Source organism: Lacerta agilis, chromosome 4, assembly GCF_009819535.1.
Source record: "Lacerta agilis isolate rLacAgi1 chromosome 4, rLacAgi1.pri, whole genome shotgun sequence".
NCBI classification, from domain to species: domain Eukaryota; kingdom Metazoa; phylum Chordata; class Lepidosauria; order Squamata; family Lacertidae; genus Lacerta; species Lacerta agilis.
The window spans coordinates 40,461,615-40,483,239 of NC_046315.1; the positions used below are offsets into that span (position 1 = coordinate 40,461,615).

The window sequence follows — 21,625 nt, forward strand, 5'->3', positions numbered from 1 at the left end:
ACTCCAGGGCCATTGCAAATGTTCTTAGAATACCTGTATGGCTTTTAGAAGAATAGTACAGCCCCTAAGATCAGTCTGTTGCTAGCAGTGATACTAGCCAGTGTGATGTAGTGGTTAAGAGCGGTAGATTCGTAATCTGGGGAACCAGGTTCGCATCTCCGCTCCTCCACATGCAGCTGCTGGGTGACCTTGGGCTAGTCACACTTCTTCTCAGCCCCACTCACCTCACAGAGTGTTTGTTGTGGGGGAGGAAGGGAAAGGAGAATGTTAGCTGCTTTGAGACTCCTTTGTGTAGTGAAAAAGTGGGATATCAAATCCAAACTCTTCTACTGTCTGTTTTGGAGCATTTGGTCAACATACTAAAAATGAATGAGCATTTGCAGGCGCAGGGGCCATATATTTAAATTACAGCTGCCATAGGCACCTTGATTGATTTTACATGGAAACTTACATGCACTGCTGCCTGGGGATTCCTTGTACCCGTGTGGTGGTGTTCAGATATATAAAAGCTAGTTGCATACTTCAGCTGCTGGTTATATTCAGTTATGACCTAAATGTCACAAATGTTCTGGGCTATTTGGTTTTCTGGACAGGAGATTTTCCTTGTTTGGGTACTTCAGCAATTCCCTTCTTCTTCTTCTTCTTCTTCTTCTTCTTCTTCTTCCTTCTTCTTCTTCTTCTTTCTCTTTCTTCTTCTTCTTCTTCTTCTTCTTCTTCTTCTCTTCTTCTTCTTCTTCCTCTGCCCAATCAGTCATTGTGGGGCTAATGAGAACTGGCATTTGGTCTAATTAATCTAAAAGACTGTTGTTTAGTGGTCATTGGGGATAACAAGCATCAGGGCCTACCTTCTCCCTCATTCTTACGGGAATTACAACATTGCACCATAACATTATTTTTAGGGGAAGGGAATTAACTGCTAAATCAATGAAGGAGTAGAAGAAGCAGTAGGGGCTAACTATTCTATAGATTGCACAGGCAAAATTGCACAAACAAATAAACTAATACACTGTTTATACTTCTGAGATAAAAGGAAACCTCTACTTTTATGGATTTCTGCTTTCTTGTTTTTTGCTGCTGCGTTTTGCTTAGGAACAATCCTTTTAGGCTACTCTGTTCCTTGTTGTTGCTTCTAATTTTCCTAATCATTGTCATTTCTACAAGCAGGGTCAGCCACTCCTGAGCATTTGGGATAGTCAGTAGTAATCTTTGAGCTCCCAACAAACTGATTGCCACTTCTCAGTTTGGGCTACTGCAATTGAAAGAAAGAAAGAAAAAGATGCTGTGTAGGGATAGGTGCAGCCACCCTTGTCTGGAAACAGCAGCTGTGGTTGCATAGCTGGGAAAGGGACTAGTGGATCACTATCTCCCTGGGTTTCCCCATGCCTGCATGGTCATTGGACTGGGAAAGGTGGTGCATTACTAAGGTGTTGTATAGGTCAGGGCTCAATAGGCACAGTCCGTCATTATGCATGTGGAAGGCTTGACTGCCCCTCCCTGTGCCACTGTGTTTGCAATTGCAAGGCTGTGGTAACCAGATGACAGGCTGACAAATGGCATTGTCATCACACAGGCCAACTGATGAGCATGTGAGGCCCGTATGTATGATCACATGCTTTTCTCACCCACTCTCCATCGAAGGATGTTTCCCATATCATGAACTCCATAGCTGACTGATGAAGAAGAAGGCAGGCTCTCTTCCAAAAGATTAACTCATAGCTTTCATAGGAGGAGTAGAGAGGGACACCTCTGTTTCATCCAACCATCTTCCAGCCCCTTCTTTCTAGACTCATTCCTGATGCAGGGCAAGGAGGCAGAGGTGCTGCCATGCCCTTTCCCACCACCACCCCACCCCACCCCACCTCCACCTTAAACACAAATATACACACCAAACCTGACAGCCCCTACTCACTATGAATTTTCCTAGATTGCCAACTGACTGTGGCAGCCCAGAGCAAAACTGGCAATACTCCTGACTGGAGAGAGGACAACTTTGGGCCTGATTTAGTCTATGATGTGAAGCTGATCAGTCTAACAGAGAAAAATGAGAACTGTCAGGAAGGATTATCCTTGCCCTATCTCAGCATAAGTTATTTTCCCCCAAGGACTTAATAAGACCACGATGACCCTGGACCGGGACCCCCTATCTTGGTGGCAGCCACATCACAAGGCTCCACCAGCTGGGTTGGGGGGAACCTCAAGAATCTTCCTATGTAATAGACCTCCTTATTTCATTGTGCCATGCCCACAGTTTCTCACTGATATTCTCTACCTCTGGAAAGACCCAGAGAGACCAAGAGTCACTGTACATGTTACAGGTAGCTAAGAAACTCATGGATTCTCTCAAAAAATCCTTTTCAATGTTGTCATGAGGCCTCTTTCTTTTTTGATAGTCAGCACTGCAAACATTGTTATGGTTCTTGCCTCTCTTCTCACGTCCCTTTACCAGAGGTGCATTCAGGTTTTGAGCATCTCTCTGAGAGAAGCAGAAAACTGGACTGGGCAGTATAATTCATGGCAGAATGCTGCCAGGGTAATGGCATCTGCGGAGTTGGGGTTGGTCTACGGAAACCTATAGCTAAAGCATTGGGATTCAAGACTGAGCTGTCTACTGCTCCTTTTCAATGGGTAAAGTTCCAATTCTGGTCAAAATAGCATCTCGTAAGGATGCAAATAACAAGTGGGTATCTTAGTCATTTTGCTCCAAGGGCCCCGCCACCTGCAATTCCTCACCACCCTGATTGACCATTATGTGGCTGCTTGTCCTCCAGCCAACACCTGTCATGCCTAAACTCATGCTGCCACAACTGGGAGCAGACAGATGAGTTCTAGACACCTCAGACAGATGAGTTCTAGACACTGTATCATAGCTGCACCCTCAACTTCAAGTCTGTCTCCCAAAACAGATACTTTCCATTCCTGGTATCTTTAAAATGGAGAGACAAAAATCAGCCATGGAGACCAAGGGACTTTTGTGGTCTTGGTTTTGCTCATGCTCATGGAAGCTTATCTCCAAGTCTTGATTTACCTGTGCCACAGAAGCTTCCTGAGGTCTGAGGATAGATGGTTTTAATACTGATTTTGGCTCTTGTATGTTCTATGAGTATTCATCAAAATCACAATACACATATCTGGACCAAGGAATTCATCTACCCACTACCCTGCTTTGGATGGCCTTTTAGTGAGATCCCTGGTCAAAGGCAGAAGTGAATGTGAGCACCACCCCTACCTGCTTAGAGAACCATGGCTTTGTAATAGTTTTCCTCCACCTAACACAGATAATACAGTCAAAACAAAATAAAATAAAAAATATTTCCAGTAGCACCTTAGAGACCTTAGTTGGTCTCTAAAGTGCTACTGGAAATAATTGTTTATTTTATTTTGTTTTGACTATGGCAGACCAACACGGCTACCCACCTGTAACCAGATAATACAGTGTTTAGGCATTATCGTGGATATGTTCCAAAAGAGAATCTTCTGTTACAGCAAGAGGTGAGCTATCTCCTTTGGAAGTCAGCGAGCTCTTTCCATGAAATCTCCCAACAGTCCCAAGTCTTGTCCAACTACAAGTTACATTATAGGAGCCATCAGCATGGTATTTTGAACATGGTTCCTTGACAGGCCTTTGCAGTGGCTCCTTCAGTACCTGGAGCAATTGTCTGCAGCACCCACATGCAGATCAACATTTCTCATGTTACACCATTCTTTCTTCAGTGGTGGCTGAAGCCCTTGTATCTTGGCAGAGGGATGTGGCGACCCTGTGGACCCTGCTGGTTAGCTACCTAGGCTGATGCTGCTACCTTTGTACAGCACTATAATATAGATAAGTTCATCTCAGCTCGATGAGAATGTTCTTAAGCACCTATGATGAAGTTTCTAGAGCTACACTTATTGGACATCCTTTATTGTTTGCTCCACTTGACTGTTATCTGAAAAAAGACAGTTGGAGTGAAGTGCTCTTTTGGTCATCGGGGGAGAACAAGACAGTCATGCCAGCTTAGAGTTGGCCCTGAAATGTGATGTGAGTGCAGCATACCACATTTGTGTGGTAACCCTCCACACTTTAGTTAAGAACTCTTTTGAACTCTCCCTTTCCTCCATAGGCCTCTTCTCCTTTTATACTCTTTGCCCCTTGATCTCTCTCTCTCGATCTCTCTCTCACAAAAATAAATAAATAAATAAATAAATAAATAAATAATAAAATAATGTCCCACACTTAAATCAAGTTCTGTGTCTGAGATAATCCACCTCCCCTGGAAAGACATAGTTTTGTTCTGAAAAATTGGGCCTGCTTTAACCCTTTGCTTCCTGCTCCACTCTTGCTGAATTTCATCATAAATCCAACTTGCCATTTACATAATTTTACTTAATTTTTTAAAAGAAAAAAACTTTTAAGTGCAGAATTATAAAGGCATCAAGAAAAAAGATAACTTCTCTACTGCAGAATATAAGGACCTTGTTTTCCATGTGAAATTGCTCCTCTTCTTCATTATGAAATTACCACTAAAGATAGGATTATTATTATTATTAATTAGCGGAGCAGCATAGTCAGATTATACCTTAATGCCAGCATTGACAGCACAGAATACTTGCCAATATCAGTAATCATCCCTAAATCTTTATATATCAGAAGACTTTTGTCAGGAGCCATTGGGGCTAAACTTGGAACCTGCAGATCTAACTGGTGGTGAACCCCAGGCTGTAGACTGGTGTTTCATCCAGCCAGAGGAGCATTTCAAGGAACTTATTCTCCAGCTGGTAGGGCCATAAAAAGTTCTGGCTAAATCTTGGATTTGCCTGCGCAACCATTTCTTGGATATGACTGCCTGATATTCTTGGCTCTCCTTTGCATGCTTCCCTGTGCTGGATTGATCTCAGCCCCATCCCATATACTTGTCCCTCCTTCTCCCCAATATATGCCCATGTCCCAGTATTATGACCATGTAGCTTGATAATGACTTGGAAACTGTATAATGGTGTAAAGGTGGCTAGTTGTGTTCCCAAACAAAAATAACTCCACACACTCCTAGGGATGCATTCACTTCATGCTTTGTCATGTCCATCTGATCCCCTCCAGCTGTTTTGACTACAACTCCCTTAAGCCCCAACCAGCATGGAATGATGGGAATTGTAGTCCAAAACATCTGCAGGAGATCAGATTGGCAAGGGATGGTACAAGACAGCAAGCCCTCTCAGCATTGATTGTGTCATCTCCTTTATGTGCTATCTCAAGTCATAGGCTAGCGGTTGATTCGGAGTAGGTAGAGATACTAAACTGAAAATTGGCCAAGAGAGGTATGCAAGGGGGCTTGACTACTTTAGTATGTGAATGCTTAATTCAGAGAGGTTCTGTATCTTTCCTGTTTACTATGCAAACCTAGTGCTCCTATAACTGACCCTTAACGTTGGAATGTATAAATTCTAGTTTAAGGAATGAGAATTTCTAGAAATTCTAGTTTAAGGAATTTATAGTCTCCCAGCATTAGGATTACACCTGAGGGAAGCAGCAGGGCTGAGTATGCTAGCTCCATCCCCCAGCATGATTTCTGATACCTTCCAGCTCCTGGGGGGCTAATCATCTGAAGTGAGGCACCTCCTGTACATATGGAGGATTTTTGCTCATATTAGAATGCTGGAAAATGAGCTCTAAACCGTGTGGAGAGCTTCCATGAGCGCAGGAGGTTCCCCACTTCACTAGATCACCCCTCCTGAATGGGAAGGTGACAGGAACAGGAGACAGAGCTAACATGTTTATCCCTCTTGCCTCCCTGACGAAGCTTTATCTTGGTTAACTTCATTTCTTCCAACAGGGGTGCTGTTGGAGCCTGCCCAAGGGTGAGTAACAGATCATAAGTGCAAGATTTCTTATCAGGGTATTGCCTCCTCTGTTACTTCTGACACCCAACCTGAAACTTGTAATTTAACTGCACATTTTAAAAGCAGCTAAAAGTTCACTCCTGAGAGGGAGTGACATGGATGATACCTGGTATGTACACACAAATCACCTTTGATTACATCAGCAACATGTTTGTTTGACTGCTTTATATGGTATACAATAAATCCTTACTATATAAACAAAGATTTACAAAATTTTAGTAGTTACACAAAAGAAGGGGATCCTTATATGCCACATCATACGGGCCGCATCAGTAGTGGTGTATCACATGCAGTTTATCCAAAATAGTTACTCAGTATGGAACGCACAGGGAAACACAGCAGTTTTCAGCTGGGAGCAGATCATCCATATATTTGCCAATACAACTTCATCACAAAATTCATGAATTATTATTTTTAAAAATGTATTGAATGAATAGACACTTCAGTAATGTCCAACCGATAACTAAAATTGAAATTTTATTTTTCTTTAATAATACTCAGACATTTCTCTGACAAGACTTTAATGAAAGATGAAGTGCAAATGGGAACCCTGTAGAATGTTTATAAAAATTGTACATGACATTTTTTTTAAGCGTCACTAAGTACACATTGAATACTCTGTAAGTATATAGGCATAGCAACATGCAAGTGTCATGTACCTAATGTTACAATATGCATTTTGTTCACTTAAAATTATGAAAAAGGAGTAAACAAAAAACAAAGGAAAACTGTGCTTCCATTGTCAGTGCAACATGCTTAGTTCTCCTGGGACTGGAGTAAGTGCTGAAGCGTCAGAAACATTGCCATGATTTCAGGTGTTGGTGTCAATCACACCATAGTTCTCAGCCCATCTAGCCACCTTGCAGTTAAGCTACTCACCTGGGGCTAGGCACAATTGTGGCTCTTAGTGAGTTTTTTTTTTTTTAATCAGGTCCTTTTATTCAGGCAGCCCTGGAAGACACAGAGACACAAAACATATTGTGGGCTCATGATTTTTGCGTTTGTATCCTTAAGTCTGTGTTAGAATGGTCAAGTCTGCAATCCTAAAATGATTAAATTCGGATCAACCAAATAGGAAATCTGTGGGACTACTTCAGTGGAACAGTTGGAAAATTGGAAGAATATAATATTTTCCTGAATGCACTCATATTTACTCAAGCAAATCCTTTCCTGTGTAAAAAATGAGTGGTCTAAAGAAGGAAGAAACAATTATAGGAGTCTTTGAACATCCTCGTTTTTGGTGAAATTATAAAGTGCATTTTGGATTTAAAAGGCTGGAAAGTAATATAGTGCATAGGTCGACTTCTTTGTTTAAAATGAATGTTGCTTTCTTATTGTCTTCCCTAGGGAGTGTATAGCCACTAACAGAACATGGGAACCCACTGAATTTGTACCTACTGTATATTCTGGTGTATAAGACTACTTTTTAATCCAGGAAAATCTTCTCAAAAGTTGGGGGTCGTCTTATACGCCGGGTGGAGAAACTGCGGTCAAGTATATCTCAAACTCTATATTTTAACTGGAAAAGTTGGGGGGTTGTCTTATACGCCCATTCGTCTTATATGCCGGAAAATACGGTATACTGTTTCAAGATAAAGCAAACCTTTGGCATGACTATATATATAGATATGCATGCAAGTGTGCAATGTACAGAAAATATAATTGTAATATGTATTTACATATTATTGCCAAAAGCTCAGGTACTGGTGGAAAATATATTTTCATATAATATGGTTGGAATATCAACATTACTAGGCAGGATCAGTATCTGTGTTTCATATTAATTGGTGCATTATTTTTTACAAACACTTGTAATTTAAACCACACTTAATTTTGAAAAAAAAAGCCTGCATTAATGCAAAGTGCAGACATAAATACTGTGTTGAGGTAAAACGACAAGACCTTATGTAAGAGAGATTTCTCTTAGTCCTGAATCCATGTGAAGATGCCTCTTAGTTGGTGTTTGCTAGTCTTACTTTTTTCTGCACATGAAATCTTCATCAGAAAAGTTTGCGTCTTTGCTTTATGGCAAATTTAAAGGATCATGAAAAAAAAATATTCTTTATTTGCCTTTGAACCAGAACAATGTGTAGCGTAGGGATTTTTATGCTTTCTGCATCTGCCATGTAAGAGAACTTTGTGTGAAAACTTGTTTCACTGTGTAGATTACACTGCACTGGAATATCAGTGTTTATTGTTTACTGTACTTTTCCCTTTCTTTCTGTGTTCTGTGCATTTTGTTTTGGGAACAGGGCTGACATTTGGAAAGAATAAGCAGGAGTTTTCTTGTCTGTCTCAAGATTTGGAAAAAAATGCCATGCCTGTCAGAAAAATAGATTAATTAACCTCTGTACTAGTGCTTTATCATTTCAGTTACTTATAAATGAACTTCACCATTCTTGCTGTATAAACAGCCTGCTTAGCAATCCTTGCTTCACAAGTGGATAATTACCTATGGTCTTTTAAAAATATTCAGATGAAAGAACATTAGTTGAATCGGCTAGAATAAAAATGTTTTCATCCACTCTGGCTCCCGCTGTAGCCTCTCACCTAGAAAGTCATTGTAGTTTTTACCTCTGAATAAGAGCTTGCCTATGTTAACTTAAGTGCTTAAAACATTATTAGATATTTGTTCATTTACATTTCTTCTTTCTCCAGAAAAGCAAAGAAGGATTTTGAAAGGGGTTTAAGAGAAAGGAACTGAACTAAGCTACTAGCTAATGCTGTCAGATGGTATATAATGAAAATTTTGGAGTTTTAGAACAATTATATTGGGGTAGGGGACTCAAACTAAAACCAAATGTATTGCTGACATGTAAGTGATAAATGAATTTTCGGAAGTCCAGTTTATGAATAACTTCAAGAGACTAGAAAGGAATATTTCCAAACTTCAAATAAATTTATATAATCAGGCAAGAGACATGAAAATGAAGCAAATACTGATCTTTTAAGTCATTAAGTGAAACTTAAATAACTCTACTGTTAAAATGTGTTTGAGCCCCTTTTAAGTTAGATATAACTAGCAAAGCTGATGAGTTTAAGGGTATAAATAAATCCGGCATAGATAAAATTTCAGAAAGCTTTTGACCTCACAGCTTCTCACATCATCTTGGTTTATCCTCCTTCTTTGTGACAAGAGCAAAGAAATCATTTGGACAAGACTTTTTAAATAAAAGCCAGTTCCTTAAAGACCCTGAGAAAATGTTTGTAATGTTTTTGCTTATTACAGCTATCAGTACTTGATTTTTTCTGTTTTTGTTCTATATCTTTTGTTATGTAAATACTGTATTATATTTTAAGGTGATATATGGAAAGACTTCATGCTCAAGTAATTTGATAATTTATGTCTATACCATACTTGTCAGGGCTCACATGAAGTACAGGTTATGTTCATTATACCGGTAGCTATTCTCAAACATTCTGGTTATTGTAAGCAACCCAGGGTTTGCTTAGCAAGCAGAATGTGAAAACTTCTCTGTAAGATGCAACGAGCAGCAAAGGAACATAGTTTTGACAATAAGTGACTCCCATAAATGTCAGTGTCAATGGTTGTGGTGTAATTTTAGTTAGATTCACGCTAGAGGTGTGTGGATTGCCCCCCATGTTTTCATATATCCATTGGGAAATCCATTGAGTGTCATGGATTTTTCATATATTTATTTCAAACAGATGCACATTATATCAGTGCATGTGCATTTATTAGCTGTGGGTGAGAGTGTACATTTGAGCTCAAATAGAAATGCACATCCCATTGAGAGTAACTGATGTGATCTCCAGTGATATTTGCACAATCTGATGTACCTTCATCATCTGTTTTCTTCTCTGCCTTGTTTGCCCAAGAGCTTGAGCATCAAACTGCTGATTATAATATTTTTATATGATGGAAAGTAAAAATAATAATAATAAATTCACTAATATCTGCACTGAAATTTGAATCTGGTGGTTTAACACAACATTGTCACTCTGCAGTAAATATCCAAATTAATAGGAAGCAAGTAATGTAATGAAGACCGTCATGAAATCGTTAGACTAGTCAAAAGCAATGCCTATGTGCATATGCAACTGTGTAAGACTTATCTTGCTCATGTGTAGATGTGGAGTCAAGTTTTAAAAGGGCAGAAAACTCTGGATGCTTAGAGCAGCTCAAGAGCATGATAGAGGGGGCAGTTTTTTAAACCCCCAAAACATAACAGATTCATTAGCTGGAGGGCAGAATCTAAACAAGAAAAGGGGTTCATGTAAGTACATTTATTATGGGAACTAGTTAAAATTGCACAACTGAAAGTGGAATGAATGGCTTGGCCAATAATGATAGTGCTTCGCAGAGAAGGAAAGCTATAGTTGGAGAGGCTCAGGAGCTTTGCAGTGTTCAATTTAACAATATTTCTTGTGTCTGTGATTGTTCTGTGTTATCTCACTACTTTCAATGCATTGCTTTTGGAAGGGTATGATGGAAAAAATGACGAGATGAAAAGGATCAATGATACAAAATTTCATGTTTGGAAAAAAGTTAACTTTATCATTAAAGGCATCCTCCGTGGTTTGATGGAAGCATTTTGTACTCACAATGTAAGATTACCTGACGTTATTGGGAAATAAATAGCAGAAATTCCAGGTGAGGTGCTTCAGTGAAATAGGGGTCAGGAGAATGCAGTTCTCTCTGTGGCTCTCTTTCCATTGCTCAAGCTAAAAATACCAGGGCAAATGGCAATACTTTTCAACATCTTAGCATGCAAGGCTCCCTCAAGGAAGATAAAAAGAGCAACCTTGTACTGTTGGGCTAGAAATAGATTACTGAGCAATGTTCCCAGACAGAGTGTTGGCAGCAGAGCTATTAGCAGAATTGAAGTCTTTGCCCCAAAGGTGTTTGGAAGGAGCCCCATGGGACCCATAGAAGAAGACGAAAGACAAAATAGAGTGGTAGTTGCATTTCAAGGAAAATACGGGTTACAATAAATTAAATATTATTGGGAAGTGGCTGGGAATATACACATATTTAAAGACAAGTGGTCACTATGAATTTTTATAGACCATTCTTGAATCTGCAAACCCATCTCCTTCCTTGTAAAATAATCAAAATGCATATTATAAATACATGGTTTTCCAATATCCATACAGAGAAAGTACAAGATACTTACATGTGAGTACACTGTAGTCACCTATATTTTTGCATAGTTTTTAGTGTGTACTTTGTGCCACTTAACCCAAAGTATTACTCGGGTTATTTCAGTTTAAAACAGCTTGTTTACAGAGCTTTGAGTAGCTTTTTTTGTATTTGGTATGTTCATTTAAAAAAATACCAGTTCTAATGAATGAGAAGCTAAGATCCTTGGAGGAATCAAGGAAAGTTTTGGAGAACATTGTAGTGTGCCCATGACAATTCTTTTTAACTCCATATTTTTAAGTTTATCAGAATTACCTTAGCTCAACAGAGAGGTAAAGTTAAGAGTTATGTTATCCTTTTGGTAACACTTTATAATAAGTGGCACTAAATTACACTATAACTGATGTTACATGGAAGCACATGTAACCACACTGTCAAGATCAAAATACCTAATGTACATTTGCGTACATGGTAACTCCAGTGCTTTTACAATCATAAATTAAATAAGCTCCTGTCCTTTCTTCTCACTGAGAGATGTTTATAAGTAGGTAGATAGTCCTACATCATGAAGAACATTTTCAAAAAGTCCACTTTGCTGGTTTATATGGGGAAAAAACCAACTGTTTTCCTCCTGTATCTTTTATAGGAGGAATCTCAGCACAAGATGATCTGCCATCCATAAATGTGAACAAAATGGTAGGTGTTCCCGGTTCATTTCTGAGCCTCATATCGATATATTTCTTAAACCGCTTCTTGGATTTGCTAATGACATCTAAGAATGAAAGAAGATGCACCCATATACTGTGAGACCACATTCTATTATTTAAAAAATGATGATAATGAGCAAAATAAAATAACTAATATTGAAGAGTAAGTTGGCAATAACTTGAAAACCTTTGACTGATGATGAGAACTGTCATGTTCCACATTTTCCTTAGTTGTTCCCATGGGGCTTTCATCATTCCCTGTCAATTACTGTAATTAAGCAATCATTTCTATTGACCTTTGGTGTCTTGCTCCCAGTGTATTCATCTAAACCAGGGGTTCTCAAACTAGGATCAAATGTATACGAACAGTAAGACCTTATCAGATAATATGATTAGAAATCGGGCATATCTGTAAATCCTATGAATGTGTGTTGCTCTTGTGGCCTTATTCACCAATACTGGATGCCTGACTTATGGAAAAGGTAATCTTCTACCCCTTTATATAGCTGGCAATTCATGGTATATAGCAAGCTGGAGGTCAGCCAAGAAGAAAAAATGATACCATGAAACCAGTCACCTCCCAGCCTTTTATACCAAACTAAGACCATCTTGAGAGCAATGATGCGATCCTCCTCCCAGCTTTTTGCTCTGGTTGGCTTCTCCTTGCTTTCCTCCAATCTCTATTGGTAAAAAAGGCACTGAATAGGGAGCAGAATTAATTGGGATCTGCTCAGGTGCTAGTGCAAAATCCACACAGATCCATGGATACTGGTGCAAAGAATCTTTGTGGCAGCACTGCCAGAATTATAGCTCAGTGTATAAGAGATTTTATATTGGATTGTTGAACCCCGTTGAGTTAAAAACTGTGTAATAAAATTATATTAATAAAATGTATCGGTATCTGTATTAGTACACCCTGGTACAATATTGCTAGTACTTGTGCTAAAGTCAAAGACAGGGCTAGGACTTTATATTAAAACTCTGTTTAGCTTATGGAATGTTTATTTTGTTAGAGATAGATGGTCACTATTCTGTTTCAAAAGTCCCCCTTTTCTCTCAAAGAAAAAGTTTGAGAACCTCTGATTTAACTGATGAATGCAGATGATTGAAAGTGATGGCAGGCCCGAATTATCCTCTTACTGTACTTAACACTGCACGATGTACTTCCGTGTTCCTTTTTGGCCTGTTGTAAAATACATCCTCAAGGTGCAAGGTAGAATATATATTCTAAAAATTGACTGCAACGGAGTGCACAAGAAAAAGTTAACAGTCCAATTCCTATCTACTATTGCAAAAGTTCCACTGCTTTCCTTTTGCTACACTGACAGAACACTTTGGGATGGTTACATTTAAGATGCCCCATGCTTGAAAAAATTCACTTCACAGTGATGGAGAGGTGGGTCATGTAAGCAGCATTTCTATATCATTAAGCAAAATGAATTTATAAAGAACGTATAAATTGGCAAATACAGCACTAATTGACATGGACTTTAGTAAACATAATCCTAATGTAGCAAGGCATTTAAGCACAGAGTTAAGTTCTTTGCTGGCCTTGACATTAGTTCCATAAAATCAGTTTCTGAAGTTACAGCTAACTGCTGTGACAAACACCTTTTCTTACAGTAGTAGCAAGCTTAATTCCTTTTGCCAGTTTTGTTTTAAAAAATGTACTCTTTGAACAACTTGACTATGTTGTAAACTATACTAGTATCAATGTGTCTAGTAGCTCCTACCTGATTCTCTCAATTCTACCATACTAGATTAGCATATTATTGCATTTTTTCCCCACAGATGATCTGGAGTGAACGGTAAACAAGCACTGCAATCACATCACAATGCAGACGTATTTCTTTAAAATGCATCTGTATATGATTTATTATGTTAACACTCAACCACATCATATTATTTATGTTCTGTATACTTTGAAAAAGTGCTGCTTGATTGATGGTCTCTCTTTTTCTCTCTCATAGAAATTAACAAGGTAATGTTCTTTTTCCAACAAACCAATTTAAAAACTACTATTGTCCTTAAAAGGTGTATACTCTTCTGATAAATAATCTGACACAACACCTTTGTTTCCATTTACTGTGACACATGATGTCATATTCAAAATGATAACCCTCCCTCCTCCCCTCTCCCCCCCACGCAAAAAATAAATCCCAGGAGATAATCCTTTACAATAGGCCATTATGCTTTTAGACTTCACCAGTAATAGCATCCATATAGAAATCTTATTATTTTATTTTAAGGTGCAGCATTTAGGAGATGAACAGCAATCGCTACTGATTTGAATCTTCTGACATGGGACCAGTAAGCGCATCTGGTGATGTTTCACGTTTTTTTCTGGAAGAGGAATCAAGCCAATCAGCTTATTTTATGGTAGAACTTAGAATTTGTGACTAAGCTTTTAATATGTCATTTTGCCCCACATTTTGAGAACAATCTCAAAAAGAGGTCTTTACTGTGGAGCTAAAGCATGGCAGATATTCTCTATCATTCACCGTGACATAGTTTGGTACCTCACAAAATGCATAGACAGGAATTTAATATAAAGAATTAGTCCATTTACCGTATACACAAAACATAGAGCTTTTGTTGTAACACTTTGTTGTTTGTGTTTGGCAAATCCAACATTGATAAGCAGCTCTGGAACTGCCAATTATATATTGAAAATTTTAGCAACTTAATCATTAATCATTAATGTGGTTGGAATTTAAAACCTGAGGCTGTGCACTGGTTGTTAGCTTAAAACTACCTTCATATAACATTGTGCTTCCATTGTATAACAAAGAAAAAAAAAAACCAGGAACTAGAAAAGTTTGCTGCTGACAGTGCTAGGACATACAGACAAAAGTACTATACATGTTATCTACTCAGAATATTATTTAAGTCATATCTAAAGGGATATAATGGACATTAGAAAAATGCTTACTTGTGACTGACTTACCTACAGCCCCAAAAGTTAAATATGTATCAAATACTGTGTTAATTGGATTTATTATATGCACTATATACAGATACTAAAATGCCTTGCAATTGTGCCCCATGAACATTCCAATTTGAGAAGGCAGGTGAGCCCACGTGAATCAAATAAATTAAATTAAAACCAGAAGTTACAGAAATAGATAACGGAAGTCTTTATGATCCTAAATGCAGTAAAAGAGCGGGACAAACATTATCAAAATGGAGGTACATCATCCATCTCTGTGGATTCTGTATAGACAAATGGCATGATGTGGTTACCACCCAGACGTTGCTTTAGTACCAATGTGCCATTAAAATAAAAGGTCTGTTCATACCCCTTTGCTATCATTTGCAAACACACAAGAAATTATACTAGAATGCTTTCAGTTGGTGTTTCCTAGGGCATAATGTTTCAAAACTAGGCTGCTTTTTGAATTATAGACATATATAAAACATTCTTTGTAAACCTCTAATTTTACTTGTAATGTTTATGTAAGTACATTGAGGTCCTCACCTTCAGAACAATTGCTATGAAAATGGCCTGGTGCAATACCGGTAAGGACCATGATAAAATAAAACCAAAAAGAAATGCTATATAACATTTTGTTTTTTTAAAAAAATGTAGAAAAACTGAATAGATGATGATTAAAGTTGTTAAGGCTGTATATTCAAGCACTGTATGTTAAGAGAGCAATGGATATGAAGATTAGGCAATAAGAAATGTCCTGCATTATGAATGGTACCATAATTAAAGGAAAGAAATGCTGTCCATGGCTGATTGTTGGTATAAACTGGCTACTGAAAGCATTTGTGTGACATTAATAAAGGTAGCAAAATATGATGGGGGAAATTAATTCTGAAAGATGAGAGCCAATTTTCTCCAGCAGTCAGCCTGGTGAGTAATACTCAGAGAACCTAAGTCTGCATCTATATGAAATATTCCTTCTTCTCTTCTGCATTGACTTGGCTGCCTTCTGCATTGATAATGGCTGTATCCGCATCAGGTGCATCTCAGCTCCTTTAGCTTCATTTGTTAATATGTTCCTGCAGGAAACAATGTGATTAAAAGAAAAATGTTAGGGGCTTTGATACTTTTCAATGTGGTTCTCTAATGGACCTGGTGAGGTTCAGGATGTATGTCATTGCACTACCGTAGAGTGAACTTTACAGTACGCATGATATTCCATTTTGGGAAGAAGCAATTGTGACCCATGGCCTTTCTATGATGATAAGTATGCACAAACAGTAAAAAGAGCATGCTGCACTAAGATCTGTCCAAGGACACATTAACAATAAGCTTTGGAGGGGGGGGGAGGGAATGCCTCAAAATGATTATTTTGCTCCTTTGTTATATAGAAGTTATAATTCAGCCAAGTAGTACATGCTGCGATTTCAAAATTAGCACATCAAAATCTGATTACTTTTAGTTGTACAGTGTTAATTGTGCATAATTTTTTGATTGAAATAAAAAGTTTAAAGACAACCAACACAAAATGCACTGTGCCCTTCAGTAGCTACGCTAGGTTTGCCCACTTACTTCATTGCCCACTTACATTGGGAAGAGTAAACCTGAGACACTAATCCTAATTTTCTGTGCCAATTTAAAATGCCTGCATTGCTGCTCCTACCTCCTGCTTTGTTCCTTTAACACTGACACAATAGAGGGTATTCTATTGTAAGGATTTATTTCCTAGTACAGCAAATCTTGGATCTGTTCAGCAACATATTCAGTGATGTCTGAAAAAGCCAATTTTTACTGAATGGAAAAGCCTGGTTATTTCAGAGCTGGGATATGTGTGTGGCCCTCCTGTATTAGTTGAACACAGGTGTCATGTTTTCCTGGTAGACTGATCAAATGACATACCTTAAACATGTATAAAAATTAAAAGGAAACATTCTTGATTAGCTTCATGAATTAGCTAAGGAAATGGTCTTGGCCTAGATGGCAAGCAGCTTTATCTACACAATATTCTGATTATCAGGTGAACAAGGGAACACACTTCAGTAGGTGCGTATGGCAAATTACATGAACAGTTCTAATAATGCAGGTTATGATTAAAAGACGTGGGAAGATGTTGCAGAAAAATGAGAATATAGCTATGACCATATTTTTTGCACTTTTTTCTAAAAAAAACACATAATCAAAAAAAACTTAATGTATGCTAGGACTGGATATATGCGGAGAAGATAGGGCAGCCATATGTATATATGCCCAGCCCATTCATATATTTCTGTGTTAATTTAAATACTTATTTACTGGAAAGCATTTCTAAACCATTTAATATTTAAAAATCTCTAAACAGTAAAGAAATATAGATATAAAACGAACAGCAGTATCATAAAGAAAACCTAATACCCAACTTAAAATCAAACAGTGAAATGGCATTATATTATAAAAAACAGAACAAAGGAAGGAATTAAGTAATAACAGTGTTCCATTTTATGGGTTAGGGGAAGCCTAGACAAAAGGTATGTCTTTATAGCATGTCTGAAGGAGCTGATGCATAACACTTCACATATGGCAGAGGGAAGGACATTCTACAATTCAGGGACAAGGGTGGAAAATGCCCCCTTTCATGATTCCACTCTGTGATACTGTGTAGGGTGCAATGGCAGCTTGAGTAGAATGTCCCCAGATTATCTAAGGGATTTTGCAGGTATATACAGGGGCAAGTGATCTTTAAGATGGCCTGGTCCCACATAGTTCAAAGCTTTATATATTAGTAACAAGACCCTGAACATGGCCTAGTAAGTGACTGACAAACAAACAAACAAACAAACAGGGCAGTTCCCTCAGCACAGGTGTAATATCTGCTCACCCAGGGGCTCCACTAATAACCTGGATGCATTGTTCTACACCAACTTTGGCTTCCATTCCAGTCTCAAGGGAAGTCCCATTTCAAGCTAATTTCAGTAGTCAGTTAAGAGGTGGCCAACACATGAATCATGGTGGTCAGACTATCCAATAAAAGGACATAGATGGCATACCAGCCTAAGTTGATAACTGGTGCTTGTTTCACACAAAGGCATACCTGCTCCTTCAGAGGGAGTGCTACTCCCTTCAGAACTGAGAAAGTCCGCAGTACGTGGGAACCTGGGAACTGCTCACCCATAGAGTCTCTGTCTTACTGTGATTCAATTTCAGTTTGTTGGCCCTCATCCAAGCATTGGTTCAAAACAGTCACAGCCTTTCCCGATTCAGATGATAACATGCCCCAACTCTCTTAATGGCGTGACATGAGGCAAAGGAGGACATGGGGGAAAGACGCTTTTCCTTCCTCCCTTGCCTTGCCATATCACACAGTGCTCAGTTGTTTGAAGCACTTTTGAAGAAAAGAAAAGCAACAGATTCCATTAAGGAAAGAGAGGATGGGGAAAGGGAGAGGGCTTATTCCAATCACCAGCTTGCTTTTCATGTAATAAGTAGGCCCAACCTGCCCTGCTTTAGATGCATAAATAGATGGTGGCTGCCTCATCGTACCCATTTCCTCCCTAAATCATCCGGGGAGAAAAATCCCAAAAATGTACATACCCATTTTGCACCACACTCCCCCCCCCACCCCGGAAGGCTTAAAAATGACTTGTTAGGACGTCAGAATTTAATGGTCAGTATCTTTCCTGTCTTGAGGTTTGAAAAAAAAAATGCATTTTTGAGACCCAGCAGTTCACAACTGTCTATCTTATCTGTTTGTCTGCCTATTTATATAGAATTTTTATCTTACAAACTCGTTAAATTAAGGGACGGTGGGGGTCTATTGCATGACGCAGAATCCCAACTGCCTGATTCCCTGAGTCACAGACACCCTGTGTGACCTTGGGCAGATTGCTAGATGTTGTTTTGCCACAGTTAATCCAGCTGTAAAATTGGGTAAAAATCAGGACCTCGCTAAAAACAACAACAACAAAAAACAACAACTTGACGCTGTAACATCAGAACTGAGTTTTCCTGGGGTCTAGAAGAGTTTCTTTAAAAAAAAGTGTTGCAGGGTAAAACTAATCACTAGGAAATATTGCTACAAAAGGTGACTGCACTGTGATTAAATCTAGCCTACCTTTATGTCTTGCCAGATATCGACCAAGCAGAATTATAGAACATAGTGTGACAAAAACAACTACAGCAACTATCCCTCCTATAACAGCGTGGTCCGTTGCGTCCTTTTCAGCCATAGCATTGGGGTCTAGGGGAAAAAAATGACAGTATAACATATTATTCTGATATGCTGAAAAATGAAAATATCCAGATGATAAGGTATAAAACAATTCTTCCCCCCCCCCACACACAAAATAGTCATTTTAGAAATATTTACCAAGAGTTCAGTCCATTCCCTACTAGCTTATCAGCGATACAGCACTGCTTGTATTCCCAGAGACTTAAAGCCCTGAGGACGTCACAGTATGAAAGGGAGAGGGAATCTTAAGCAGACAGTACTAATAGGAAAGATTTCTGGTTTTGTCCTCATCACTTTTCAACTGAAAATCTGGCCATAGCTATTTATAGACGGAAAAACAAGGAATCAAGAATTGGGGAACAGATAGAATCAGCAGAATGGTGTCTGCATAATACATAATTTATAGAGCTGAATCTCAGTGGGAATCCCTTATATATTCTCCTTTTTGTCATCCGTATCCTTTTGCAGTAGAAAAAGAGAGAGGGAGGGAGAAAGTGTAGCTGAGCAAGTTCTGCAGGCGAAGCTGAGTCTGCACGAATTTGGTCAGATAAACGTAAATGCATCTTTGAGGAACTTCGTTCATTCTCAAGTGTTAGTTCATGAATTCAAAGCAGCTATCTGATTAATGCTGAAGTGAGTAAATTCAAATCATATATATATATATATATAACACAAAATTTTGTTTTATATTCTGTGTTCCAAACATTAGGAACACCAAAGAATTTAAAGTTGTCATTTATTACACTGCTCATTTATTTTTAGGGGCCTCATCCTGGGCACAGAAAGGCAGCCAGGAAAAATAGCATCAGCTAGGGGAGTAATTCCTCAGAAGTTCTGATCAATTAAGTGGTAACCTCCCTGGTATCGGTTAAAGTAAGTGAAAGAAGGAGATACAGAAAATGATTTGGTCTTAAAGATAAGGCTAGAATAATTTAATTTTACATTAAGAATGCCTCAACTACCAATGAACAGCAGCTCTCCCAAGATTAAATGCATCACTATTAGTATGCTCACAATGTATTAACAGGTTCACATGCAATGATTTATGGACAGTTCCCTTTCAGGAGGTATCTTTTGCAATTAGTTTGAAAACGTACAGTGAGAAAAAAGGGGAAGGGAGCAGCTTTTGAAAAATAACTCTTGTGATTTCGTGGGGGGTGGGGGTGAAGGGTAGAAGGGGAGGGGAAAATACCATCTCTGAAATGGTGCTCTCCTAAAGTTGTGCATCACAAACAGGCATGTCCATAGCAGATAAGGTGTCAGAAAATGATCTTCAATCCTAATAGAAGTAGTTGCACAGCTGCTTACCAAGTAAGAAATTTATCAAGTAATAATTTGGCAATCTCTGTAATGCATACATTTATCTTCCTTATTTTATCTTTCCACTTGCATCACATTGCTACCATGCCTTCAAACTATCTAGAACTATCCGTTTTACACAAAGGATCTATGATATATTGACCCATTTAACTGCAATCCCAAGCATGCTTCAAAAAGGGCCCACTGTGTTCAGTGGGATACGCTCCCATGTAAAGTATGCATAGATTTGTAATGAGAGTACAGCTGCAGATACATACACACACACACACACACACACACACACACACACACTGCAAATGAACACTGAAATGCTTTATACGACAAGGCTGTGAAACATATTTAATTGTTAAGTATCCCATGAATTGATTTGAGCTTGTGAGCAGGCACACTTATAATCACAGCCTTAATAAATTAAATCTTTTGAACTTTGCTTTCTTTGAAAATCTAGGGCACAGTATTAAAGTCTTTGGGAGGATTTCTCAGGGGCCATGGGATTTTGCAGGCAGAGAGGGAGGCCCAAGGCCTGAGAAGGAAGTCGGTCCACACAACAACTGTTGTAGCCTCATGGTAGCTAATGTCAGACAGGGCCAAAAAGATTCCATGGTAGATCAGGAAAGGCATTGGAACCAAAAGCCTCCCATATTGCTGGAACTGAGAAGCAATGGGAATAATAAATGTTTTTACTGTGTTTTCCCGAAAATAAGACACTGTCTTATATTTTTTTCCCTCAAGAAAACACACTATGGCATATTTTGGGGGGATGTCTTATTTTAAAGGCTCCACGTCGGTACGCTGCATAGCCACGCCTATCCAGGCCATCTTAAGGGAGGCACCACATCACTATGTCTTATTTTCGGAGTATGGCTTATTTTCGGGAAAACACGGTAAAAGATGAATAAGGGTCTTTCTCCCCAGCTCTCTTAGGATTGTTCTATAAAGGATTGTTTTTACTGTTAGTTTTAAAGAGACTTGTACAATTTATATCAGATCCTTATAAGAAGTTAGATATAATATTAAATTGTATTATTATTATTATTATTATTATTATTATTATTATTATTATTTATTACTTATCCCTCACCCATCTGGCCGGGCCTCCCCAGCCACTCTGGGCGGCGCCCAGCAGAATATTAAAAACATCATAAAACATGAAAAACTTCCCTAAACAGGGCTGCCTTCAGAAGCAATTATGCCAGTTTCCTGATTTGGGTACCATGAGAAACAGGAGGTTAACAGCTTAAAAGCACAGAAACACAAAACTGTAGAGGTGGAAGGGACTCCAAGGGTCCTCTAGCATAACCCCCTGCTATACAGGAACCACGGCTAAAGAATCCCTGACAGATGGCTATCCAAGCTCTGTTTAAAAACCTCCAATGGAGGAAAGTCCAACACCTTCCGAGGAAATCTGTTCCACAGTCAAACAGCTTTTACCATCAGAAAGTTCTTCCTAGTGTTTAGCAGCAATCTCCTTTCTTGTAACTTGAATC

At 38.6% G+C, this 21,625-nt stretch overlaps 1 protein-coding gene and 1 long non-coding RNA gene across 2 annotated transcripts in view; one reads left to right on the forward strand and one right to left on the reverse strand.

Annotated features, from left to right (window-relative positions):
* LOC117045608 overlaps nucleotides 1–14,601 on the forward strand; it is a 37,008-nt gene extending 22,407 nt beyond the window's left edge. The window contains exons 2-3 of the long non-coding RNA XR_004426442.1: nucleotides 11,625–11,674; nucleotides 13,935–14,601. This is a non-coding gene — a long non-coding RNA (uncharacterized LOC117045608). The remainder of the gene's footprint in view (nucleotides 1–11,624; nucleotides 11,675–13,934) is intronic.
* Nucleotides 13,532–21,625, reverse strand: part of CADM2 (cell adhesion molecule 2) — a 382,977-nt gene continuing 374,883 nt past the window's right edge. Inside the window, 3 exon segments of the mRNA XM_033146823.1 lie at nucleotides 13,532–15,662; nucleotides 15,665–15,693; nucleotides 18,698–18,827. Coding sequence (XP_033002714.1) covers nucleotides 15,577–15,662; nucleotides 15,665–15,693; nucleotides 18,698–18,827 — 245 coding nt within the window. The 3' untranslated portion in view covers nucleotides 13,532–15,576.